The 12,275-nt window shown below is 38.2% G+C and overlaps 1 protein-coding gene across 1 annotated transcript in view; it reads left to right on the top strand.

Annotated features, from left to right (window-relative positions):
* Window positions 1-12,275, top strand: part of PKHD1 (PKHD1, fibrocystin/polyductin) — a 469,778-nt gene that overhangs the window by 36,731 nt on the left and 420,772 nt on the right. Inside the window, 4 exon segments of the mRNA XM_025382975.1 lie at window positions 2,006-2,190; window positions 3,099-3,221; window positions 4,461-4,566; window positions 5,063-5,338. Of these exon segments, the coding sequence (XP_025238760.1) occupies window positions 2,006-2,190; window positions 3,099-3,221; window positions 4,461-4,566; window positions 5,063-5,338 (690 nt within the window).

The following is a 12,275-nucleotide window of genomic DNA, read 5'->3' as shown; positions in this document are numbered from 1 at the left end:
TTCAAACGGCAAAAAATGGTTCTCTCCCAGTTCTGGAGCCAGAAGTCCAAAATCAAGTTGTGGGCAGGGCCACACTCCTGTGAAGTATTTGCTCCTGCCTCTTCTGGCTTCTGGTGGTGGCTAGCATGTCTTGGCTGTGGCCATATCACTCCAACCGCCGCCTCTATGGTCACGTTGCTTCTTCCTCTTCTATCTCAAAATTTTCTTTGCCTCTCTCTTATAAGGGTACCTATTACATAATTGTATTCAGGGTCCACCGGGGATAATCTAGGACAGATTTTTCCTCTCAAGACCCTTAGCTACATCTTTTGCCATATGCAGTTTATTATTTTGCTTTATAAGTTAACGTTGATATTTTCCGGGGATTAGGCCATTAGGCCATCTTTTCGGGGGTTCACCATTCAGCCAACTACCCTGAGGCTTGTCAAAAGGTCATACAAATAGCTGATGACAGGGTCCAGTTGTGAACCCATGTATTTGATTCTTGGGTCAGTCCTCTTGTTTCTAGAGTTTTATAGACCAAGATACATGATAGCCATGGTCCATCAGAGTTAAACTTAATGGTGACACCATATACTATGGAGGATTTTAGTGGTCCCAACAAATGTAGAAAGAACTTTCAGATGCAATTAGAGGAGTGTTTGTAAATCTTCAAGAATACATACAACGCACAAAGAGCAAGGATTAGAGGTGATAATGATACATTACTTATTTGGTAGAAACGTGGGGAATCAGAAGCAAGGCTCAGTAGAACTTGAGAGGGGCTGTATAAAAGTTGGAACATGGTCCCAAAGTCTTCTGTCCTCCCAAGCAGAAAGTCCCTAGGCCTGCGCAGGACCTCTTGGGTGGGACAAACAGAGTGGTGTTTTTATTATAATAGGGTGACTCAGGAGAAGTCAAAGATCCCTAGGTGTTGATTCTGGTAAATGGGGGAATAAACATCAACCATGTCCTGCCTCTGTGAGGCCCATTACTGTGCTATTTATATTTGATTTTACTTCTCATGGATGACAGCTCATCCGTAGAGACTTCCTGCTACTGATTTATATCACTGATGATCCTCAGATCACCACCTGCAAAACAACTGGGGAAGTCAGCCTTGGCCTGGCCTCTTGAATGGTGATGGATCTGAAACTCTGTATAAATGTAGAAACATGTTTTGTAAAAGGATAAGAATTTTGTTAGCAATTTAGAAACGCAGTGATATTTTATTAACCCTTCAGGGCAGTGGGGAATTCAAGAGAAATGCTGTTGAGTAAGTAGAAGGCAACCTGGGTTTTCATGTAAACCTGTCTTTCTGCATTGGCAAGCTATGGTTGGGTTTCATTTTCTTCATCCCTAAAGTAGGCATTAGGGTACCCAATGATTCACCTCACAGGGCTGCTGGGAGCAGCTAAAGAAATGGGAACTTCTGGTAGAGCACAAAGCAGGGTTCAAACACAGAGACCTGTTATTCCTCTGTGGGCACATGGAATGGGGAAGCAGGTGGTTGGGCTTAAAGAAAATTCTAATAGAGAGACTGAAGTTAAATGCCAACATTCCTCAGCTGGGCTGGCCAAGTTTTTATGGGTGTCAGCTGCTGTATGCCTCCCTCACTCCCTGTGAAAAGTGGCCAACTTTTCTCTGTTCACAGGGCCAGCTAAATTTTTCCGGGGAAGATCTAATATTTAATTAGACATTCAGGCATTCAAGGGTGTGTGGAGTTTACATTTCGAGTTGACAGTTGAGATGATTTTATCTGACATGGCTGTGCTCTCTGATTGCTATGTGATATGGTATGAATGAAAGATAGTGTAATATAAAAAGTGGGTATCTACTTGTCTTTATCTTAGGAAAAAACGGTTTAATTAGGGCTGGGGATTCTACTGAAGTTCCATTTTGACAGAAGGGTCTCCTGAAAATTTGATAGGCATCCTGGTATGTGTTGTGTTATCCTTGATGATGAAACCCAGTAAGGTGGATTAATTAGTGTCTGTGTTTTCTGCATCAAAACCTTCTCTCACAGAAGTCCCTGTACAAATTTCTGCTCATCACCTTCACCAGCTCTTACAGAATAATGCTGATGACTTCACATCCAGGTACCTTAATGCCAGTGACTTCTCTGTGAAGGAGGATCTATACACTTGCTACGAACGCGTGTGGACCTTGTCCTGGTCCACTCAGATTGGGGATTTGCCCAATTTTATCAGGGTATGTATAGTATCCCTTTTAGTGGTATGGATTTGCTGCCCTGGAGAAATTCTGCAAAAAAAAAAAAAGAATTACACAAATGGAAACAGTCATGAATTATTAATTTTGTTGGAATATTCGAGTAAAGGGATTCTATGATCTTTCTTTCTGGAAGTTTTCAACACATATTTTGTATCTCATATCCCTGAAAAAGCAATTTAAACCCAACGTCTCCCTTCCTAACTCACTGTAGGTAGTGAAGTTGTTGGTCAGTGTCCACCATGCAATAATTCTACATCTGTTATTGGATAATTTAAGCAGATGTGATTGACTTAGATGATCGTGGAAGCAGATGGCATAGCAGAAGGAAGTTTAGAAAAGAATTTGCTGTCTTTGTGTAATGACAAAACCAGATGCTCTTGCATATTTAGGGTTTTAAAAAATAATCTAATGATCATCTAGCATTTGGTTATTACAAAAAGAAGCCCAAGATGAAAATTTTTTCCTGGTTGTATGGTGGTGTGGGTTATCTGATTTTCAATCGAAATTCTAGAAAGGAGATAGAGGAAGAATGGGAGACCTTGCTTTTATCTCATGGCACTGTTTCTTTCCACTTTATTTTAATAATTTGGATTGCAAACATATAAAATGGAAAAACATGGAGAAGCAAGGTATCTCAAGACTTAGAAGATGGTTTATTGTACCTCTTTTGGCAATCGATTCGCAAATGAATATTTCTCTAATCTACTGGGGCTTTCCTTAGCCATTATTTACTGTTATGTTTCTATATTTCAATTCTGTCACTCTACTTTCACTTTCTAGCTATCTGATTATCTGAAACACAATGTGAAAAGACCCTTTATTATTTGATTAGACAAGATTAGATTTTGGTTCCATGACAGAATTTACCAGAAATGTAACCATCTCAGGTCTCTGATGAAAACCTTACTGGAGTGAATCCTGCTGCAGCCATGCGTGTGGTATATGATGGTGGAGTTTTTCTTGGACCCATATTTGGAGACATGTTGGCTACTGCCAACCAGCATAGTCAGGTGAGAGTGAATGGGCCATCCTAAGTGCAAGCTCCAGTTTCAAGTCTAACTCAGCTCCTCACTGATTTGTATCATGGACCCATTGAGTTAGCTCCTAAGGGTCATTTTGCCACTGTGTAAAACAGGGGTACTTATGGCTGTCCTTTTTGTACCCCCACAGGGTATGTACATTTCCCTGAAAATATAAATGCCTTGTAACCACAATATTCTATTATAATTGTTGATACTACTGTTATGGTGCAAAAATTTGAGAATCTCTCTAGCTAAATATGATTTATGCTTCTATCCGAGGTATCAAAAAGTAAATGAGCTAGGTCATTCTTTTTGTCTTTAAAATGTCCTTTTATTTTTTTCCTATCTTCCCATATTTCTGTTATAGGTCATCTGCTTTCCATTTGATAAAGTTTTAAAATACAAAAGCAATAAAGAATAATATCAACACCTGGGTACCCAAACTGAAAATTGACATTGTCAACATTTTGATATATTTATAATTTTTGTCTTTATGGAAAAAATGAAACAGAATAGATAAAATTGAAGTGTTCTTTATTGTCCATGCCATGCCAATACCTCTTCCCTTAATAAAGAAACACTGTCATAAATATAATCTGTATGCTAATAATGCATTTTTTATACATAGAGAATCAGCAGAGTCATATCTTTTTTACCTTTCTCACTTCCAAGTAGTTTTTGAGTTCTATTAGATTAACATTAGTTCCAGTGAAAGGGAAATATATATAGTCTCTCTTTGGGAATCTACCATTCTGTGACAAAAGAGACCCCAACTAAAGTATCCAAATACACTCTAGTCTTTAGTTATATATTCACATAGTGATGGTGGAAGGAACACACTGAATTTGTTGGTCTTTAGTAGCAAATAAAGGGCTTGTCACATAAGGTAGGTACCTGGTTGGAAATACAGAGTGATGAGAAATCCTTATGCAGTTTAAGCATGTGAAATTTACTTCTATATGACAGAGAGAAAATTTACTCAATATTTCGCACATTTAATTACAGAAATGGGTTTCAGCATGTCCACCATCATTTTAAGAAAGCTTCATGTGTTTTGAACCATTCATTGCAATTTAAGATTAATTACTGGGAAAATAGAAAAAAAAAAGAATAAGAATAAGCGAATCATGAACACATTTCAGCTTGGGAGCGCTTCACAGATACTTTATGAATACCCTAGCAGATATGAAATGCATAAAATTGAAAAGAAATTTTGCCTTTTTTCAGGTGGTTGTGCGAGTGAATGACGTACCAGCTCATTGCCCAGGTTCCTGCTCTTTCCAGTACCTCCAAGGGTCAACTCCCTGTGTCCATTCTGTGTGGTACTCTGTTGGTATGATTTGTGACTTGGCTCTGAGATGGGTATAAACCTGAGACTTGCAGTGATTTTGTTAGAGGCCATGTAGCTGGTGATGGGTGGGTAGAAGATACATTAGTTCATTAGGCAGAGGTTGACTGATGCAGCAGAAAGTGTTATGTTTTGGTCTATCTAAGGTAAATGGTCATGATTTGAAATGGGGAGAAGTAGACTTTTGATGACTAAAAATGTTTTATTGTCTTTGTCCTTTATTTTGAAATACTATGTTCTTTTAAAAAATTGATCAGTGATCTCTTCTCACTAGCTGGAGAAAATTTAAGATCGGGGCTGTGTACTACAATAATAAATACAGATGGCCAATATTTAAATCAGCATTCAGCTCCTTGAATTTTGGGAGGGGATTGGAGGAGAGAATGAGCATTTGATGATAGTGAGGCCTCTTAAATGAAGTAATATCACTGAGAGATTATTTTGTTTGTTTGTTTTTTTAAAATTTCTTTCCTCCTTTAAGATGGCGACGTCAACCTAATGATTTATATTACCGGAACTGGTTTCTCTGGTGACTCCCAGTTCTTGCAGGTTACAGTGAATAAAATGAATTGCAAAGTTATCTTCTCAAACCAGACCAATGTAGTCTGTCAGATAGATTTGCTGCCTGTTGGAGTGCATCGGATCTTGATGTTGGTGAGGCCCTCTGGTCTTGCCATTAGTGCCACTGGAGAAGACCTCTTCCTAAATGTGGAACCTAGACTGGATACGGTGGAGCCTTCCACAGCTGCGGATATTGGTAATCTGGGGAGGGTCTCACAGTGTGTCTGACTCTCTGAAGCTAGTGTTCTTGCTGGTAGGAATCTAGTCCTGCTGTGTAATGAATTCCATATTCACTGTGATTCACTGTCTTTTGTTTACTGACACAAGTATCTAAATGAGCAACAAACATTTGAGCCCTTAAATGAACTCACTTGCCACATAAAGGATTATAGTTTGGCTGGTGGTGTCAGGCGTAATTGGGTCCTACATAACTTTCATACATGTTTGATATTTCATAAGTTTGTGGACTGATGCGCACTGGGATACTTGGCTAGCATGCAAAACCGATTCCCATTTGACTAGTGGGCAATACAGAGGGTGGTGGGTCTTGTCAACATAACCTTGTGAATTGGGTTAGTTCTGTGGAAAATCAAATATTTCTCCATGACTTTCTGCTTTCTGAGGGACACAGCCAGTTAAAAACAACCCAGCCAGATTGCAAGAATCTCAGGAATACTGAGGCTTATGTTTGTTAACGAATAAACATTAGAGCATAAAACCCTTTTCCTTAATGCTTTGGATTTTTGTCATGGTTTATTCTGGAGTCCAGAGGACTGCAGCTTAGAACATATTTAAAAGCAATGTGGTTTGGCCACAAACTCATTGTTCAAAAGAACAGATTTTTTTTCTGACCCTATTTTGCCTAGAAGAGTGAATTATGAGGCCCACCCCACCTTGTTTCTGCACATAAAACAGAGCAAGCATAACTTGCACTTATTTCTCCATGATTTAAGGAAAGTCAGATGATATATGGAGCTCAGAGTGAAAGATCATATTCTGTATTAACCCAATAATTATTGGTTTGAGTGTAGGGCATAGTGTAGTTTTCTCTATAGATTTATAAGGGGCTTTGATCTTCTTTCAGAGTTACCTTTGCTGTTCAGCCCACACATACCTTCTTTAGCTCCCTCCACCTTAAGGCAAACAGGTGACTCGGTCATCTTTGTTTCCTCTAGACAAAGTGCTTTACACAGGTAGGGTGGCTAACTTTCCCAGTTTTCTTGGGACTGAGGGGGTTTCCAGGACACAAGACTCAGTTTTAAAACTAGGATGCAGAACTCTTAGTGCTAAAACTTGGTCCCAGGAAAATTGGAATGAGTTGGTTACCCTATCAGAACATGCTGTTTTTTGAAGGAATTTCTAGGAGGATTGTACATTATTTTAGCAAAAGATGGAAAACTCTGAGCAGGGATATGCCAAGCGGGTACAAATTATCTTTTATTAAGACTATGGGGAAAGGGAGAGGGGGAGAGAGAGAGAGGCTGTAGCAGCTGCTTTCCTTATTATTGGATTTAAACTTTTTCTATTAACTCTTCCTTTGCCCTGCCACCTATGAGTTAATCACTACTCACTCACTCAACACTGATTGGGCCATCCCGTAGAGCCCTGTGTGAGGTGCTGAAGACCTTGGTCCTTAAAGTGTGATCCTGGGCAAGCAGTATCTGTAATACCCATGAACTTGTTAGAGATGCAGAGTCTCAGGCTCCACGCCAGACCTTCTGAATCCATCTGTGTTTTAACATGTCCTCAGGCAATCTCTATGAAGAGTACAGTTTGAGAAGTGATGCTCTAGGGGATTTAAAGAGAACCAGGCTGGGGCTTACCAGCAAGAAATTTACAGAATATTTGCATATGTAATGAATGGATACAGTAATGCGATAAATCATCACCTGCCCGTTTACAGAAGCAAAACCCTGGAAAGAATTTTTTTGAAGAAAATCTTGGCTTTGCTTTACATACTTTCTTCATTCATTTTTGTGCTGAGATAGCATTGTCTTCTTTTAAGGTACGGACCCTTGTGTGGCCGTAGTCTAAACTTTCAAATGAGAATGGCAAGATATCATCACCTCTTCAACCTTTAATTGTTACCATCAACAATAATCATAATGACAATGCATTTAGCTTTTATTACCAGGCATTATTAATGCTGGGGGTACAGTAAATAAAAACAAAGGCTCTGTTCTTGGGGCAGTGATGGTAAGTGTGTAGGATAAAAATCAAGAAGGGAAGGGGATGAAGAGGGATGGAATGGATGGTTGTGATGGGATGGTTATTGGCACTGGAGGAATGACATGAGTGGCCTTAGAGAAGGGAGATATGGGAGAAATGAAGGAATGAATTCTGGGGAAATCTTGGGAAAGACAGTTCAAGTCAGAAGGAACATCAAGGAACAAAAAGTCTGGGGTCAAAGTGGGCTTGGCTTGTTCCAGAATGCCATGGAGGTTGCCATGGCTGGAGTAGATTGAGTGAGGGGAGAGTAGTAGAAGACGACCCAAAGCAGGTTATATGACCTTGGGGAATTTGAATGGCCCTCAGCTTACTCAGCTTTTATTCTGAGTGAGATGGTGGCCATTGGAGGATTTCAAGTGAAGTGACATGATCTGACTTAGGCTGCTGTGTGAGAACTCATGGTAGGGAGGCAAAGATGGAACCAGCAAGACCAGTTAGGAGGGTATGACAGACATCCAGGGGAGAGAGAATGTTGGCTTGGCCTAGGGTAGTGTACCTTAGAAATAGGTAGAGATATTTTATTCTTTTCTTTACCCTGAGGATCTCTTTTTTTACTTAAAAAATTGAGATATAATTCCCATATCATTTTTAAAAAGTGTAAACTCAGCAGTCTTCAGTATATTCACAAAGTTGTATACCTCATCACCACCTGATTCAACAACATTTTCAACATCTTGGGAAGGAACCTGTATACATTAGTAGTCACTCACTGTTCCTCCCTTTTCCCTATCCCTGGTAACCACAGATCTATTTTCTGTCTAAGTGAATTTGTATAGACATTTAATATAAATAAAGTAATGCAACATGTAACCTTTTACATCTGGCTTCTCTACTTGGCATGATATTTTTAAGGTTCATGTATGTTGTAACATATAACATTACTTTATTCAATTTTACAACTAAATAATATTACATGGTATGGGTATACCTTATTTTGTTTTCCATTCATCTCATCATGTACCTTTGCATTGTTTCCACTTTTTGGTTCTTATGACTAAGGCTGCTATGAATATTTGTGTACAAGGATTTGCATGAATATATGCTTTCAGTTCTTTTGGGTATACACCTAAAAATGGAATTGCTGGGTCATATGGTAACTCCATGTTTAACTTCTTAAAGAATTGCCAAACTGTTTCCAAAATGGCTGCATAATTTTACATTACTACTAGCAATATAAGAGGGTTTCAATGTGTATTAGTCCATTCTTACACTGCTATAAAGAACTACCTGAGACTGGAAAGTTTATAAAGAAAAGAGGTATGATTGACTCACAGTTCAGCAGGCTGTACAGGAGGCTTGACTGGGGAGGCCTCAGGAAACTTACAATCATAGCAGAAGGTGAAGGGGAAGCAAGCACATCTTCACATGGTGACAGGAGAGAGAGAGCAGAGAGGGATATGCTATGCACTTTTAAACAACCAGGTTTTATGAGATTTCACTCACTATCACTAGAACAGGAAGGGGGAAATTTTCCCTCATGATCCAATCATCTCACACCAGGACCCTCCCCCAACATCAGGAATTATAATTTGATACGATATTTGGATGAGGACGCAGAGCCAAACCATGTCACAATATCTCCATACCCTCACCAGTACTTGTTATTATTATTATTTTTTTCATAGTAGCCATCTTAATGGGCATAGGATGATACCTCATTGTGGTTTTGATTTTCCTAATGACTAAAGATGTTGAGTATCTTTTCATGTCCTTATTGGTCATTTATACATTTTTGTAGAAATGCTTATTCAAATCTTGCCAATTTTTAAATTGAGTTATTTGTCATTTTATTGTTGAGGTGTAAGTTCTTAAAGTATTTTGGATACTAATCACTTATCAGATAAATAATTTGCAGATATTTTTTCCCATTGTGTGAGTTGCCTTTTCACTTTTTTTAATAGTGCTATTTGAAGCACACAATTTAAATTTTGATGAAGTCCAGTTTATATTTATTGTTATTGCTTGTGCTTTTGGTGTCATATCTAAGAAACTATTGCCTGATCCAATGTCACAAAGATTTATGCCCATATTTTCCTCTGCGAGTTTTATAGTTTTGGCTGTTATATGTAGGTACCTGATTCATTTCGAGTTAATTTTTGTACATGGTATGAGGTAGGGATCTGTATTAGCTTGCTAGGGCTGCTGCAATCAGGTACCACAAACTGGGTGTTTTCAACAACAAAAATTTATTGTCCCACAATTCTGGGGGCCAGAAGTCTGAGATGAAGGTGTCAGGAGTGTTGGTTCCTTCTGAACCAAACTTTAAGGAACACTCTGTTCCATGTCTCTCTTAACTTCTGGTGTCTTACAGGCAATCTTTGGTGTTCCTTGGCTGATAGAACACCGCCCCAGTCTCTGCTTCATCTTCACACGGTATTATCTCTGTGTCTTGTTTGTGTCCAAATTTCCCCCTTGCACCCCTACACCAAACCTTTTATTTTTTATTTTTTATTTTTTTTGAGACTGAGTCGCATTCTGTCACCCAGGCTGGAGTGCAGTGGTGTGATCTCAGCTCACTGCAACATTTGCCTGCCAGATTCAAGCACTTCTCCTGCCTCAGCCTCCTGAGTAGCTGGGACTACAGGTGCACACCCCCATGCTCAGCTAATTTTTTGTAATTTTAGTAGAGACGGGGTTTCACCATACTGGCCAGGCTGGTCTCGAACTCCTGACCTCGTGATTCGCCTGTCTCAGCCTCCCAAAGTGCTGGGATTACAGGCGTGAGACACCGCGCCTGGCTCAAATTCCCCTTTTTATAAAGACACCAGTCATATTGGATTAGGGGCTTATCTTTTTTTAGTATGACCTCATCTTAGTTTAATTACATCTGCTAAGATCCCATTTCTGAATAAGGTCGTGTTTGGTGTTATTGGGAGCTAGGGTAATAACATAAATTTTGATGGGGATGCAGGAGACATAATTCAGCCCTAAACGGGGTTCAACTTTATTATTTAGTATATAGAGTTGTCCCATTTTGTACATGTGCAGAAAGATTAGTAGCATAAATTCTTAGAAGTTGAATTGCTGGATCAAGAGGTTATGTGCATTAAAAATTTTGGTAAATATCAAAATATTCTCTTTAGAGGTTGCATAATTTATTGCCTATGCAGCAATGCATATGAGTGTTTATTTACCACATTTTACTAACATGGTGTGTTCCCAACCTTTTTGACATTTACCTGTTTTGTAGGAGAAAAAGAATATTTCATTGTAGTTTTAATTTGCATTTATTTTATTGAGACAGAAATTGAATATCTTTTCATCTGTTTAGGGGCATTGTGTTTCCTTTTCAGTGAAATGTCTGTTTATCTCTTTAGCCCATTTTTTTCTAATGCAGTATTGTTCTTTCTTACTGATTTTAAAGAGCATTTTATGTATTAAGGATATTTGCCCTTTATTATCATTTCTCTCTTTGTTTTTTATTTTGGCAATTCATAAATATTTTTAATTTTTTATAATAAAAGATGTCTTCCTTTTATGGCTTTAGGATTTGTAAAATACTTAGTACAGACTTTGCAGCTCTGAAATTATAGGAAAATAAAAATTCTGCCATGTTTCCTTCTAGTTAAAAAACTTTTTAATATTCAAATATTTGATAAATTGGGAATTTATTTTGGTGAAGTATATAAGGTAGAAATTCAGATTTAGTTTTTTTCAGTGATATTTACTCATTTTATTTACTGAATAAATAATTTACTTTGCACTTATGTGAAATGTCACTTGTATCCTACCCTATAGCCTCATATTGATCTGCGTTTCTTTCTGGACTATATTTTATTTTACCATATAGTTGATACCATAGTTACTATATAAGATATTTCAATGTCTGGCAGAAGACCTCTTTACACTTCTTTTTGAAATTTTGTTTTCTGGCTATTCTTGTTTATTTTTCATTAAACTTAAGAATCAGCTTGTCTAATTTAAGTACAAATTCTATTTATATGTCTATTGAAATTGCATTGATGCTTTAATTTATAAAGATATGTCACCTTTATGGTGTTCATTCTTTCGATCCATTTATTTTAGTTTTCTTATGTAAGTTTTAATCCATCCATTAAGTTATTCAACAGTATTTCAAAGATTATTTTTCAATTTTTTTACCTTCTTAAATTTTTTTCTTGTGAAGTTTGTTTCCAGATATTGTATATTTTATATCACAATTGTATATTGCTCTTATTCATTTAACTTCAGGGTATTAGTCCACCGAGTCACACTGTCCTCAAAGGTTTTCATCAGGTTTTGTAGATTCCGCTTTCTGTCCCCAACATGCCTGAAGGTAGTCTTGCTTCTGTACCCCTCCCCACCCTCAAGGAGGGTAAGGCTGTTTGGTGGCCTGACTGCCTCTCTTGTATCACCATCTGGGGAGATGGCAGACCAGAAGCATCGTTATACATCAGCTAGATCAAAGGCTGCTCCTCCACATGGAAACGTGTGCTGTGATAGCAGAACTGGAGCCAACTCTCTTCTTGCTAACATCTGCAGGGAAGAAATGGGGGTTTCTGTGGTTGCTTTTTAGTGGTCAGTAGAAAAATTCTGATGGCAGTGGGCGATGATACCAGTCATTTCTGTATTTTCTTTTTCTTTTCTTTTTTTTTCTTGTCCTCAATTTTATTTGTTCTTTTCTTTTTCTTCTTTTTTTTAAAATTTATTTATTATTATTATACTTTAAGTTGTAGGGTACATGTGCATAACGTGCAGGTTTGTTACATATGTATACTTGTGCCATGTTGGTGTGCTGCACCCATCAACTCGTCATTTACATCACGTATAACTCCCAATGCAATCCCTCCCCCTCCCCATGATAGGCCCCGGTGTGTGATGTTCCCCTTCCTGAGTCCAAGTGATCTCATTGTTCAGTTCCCACCTATGAGTGAGAACATGCGGTGTTTGGTTTTCTGTTCTTG

The sequence above is a fragment of the Theropithecus gelada genome, chromosome 4, assembly GCF_003255815.1.
Source record: "Theropithecus gelada isolate Dixy chromosome 4, Tgel_1.0, whole genome shotgun sequence".
NCBI lineage: Eukaryota > Metazoa > Chordata > Mammalia > Primates > Cercopithecidae > Theropithecus > Theropithecus gelada.
This window is presented reverse-complemented; position numbering and strand designations above follow the sequence as displayed.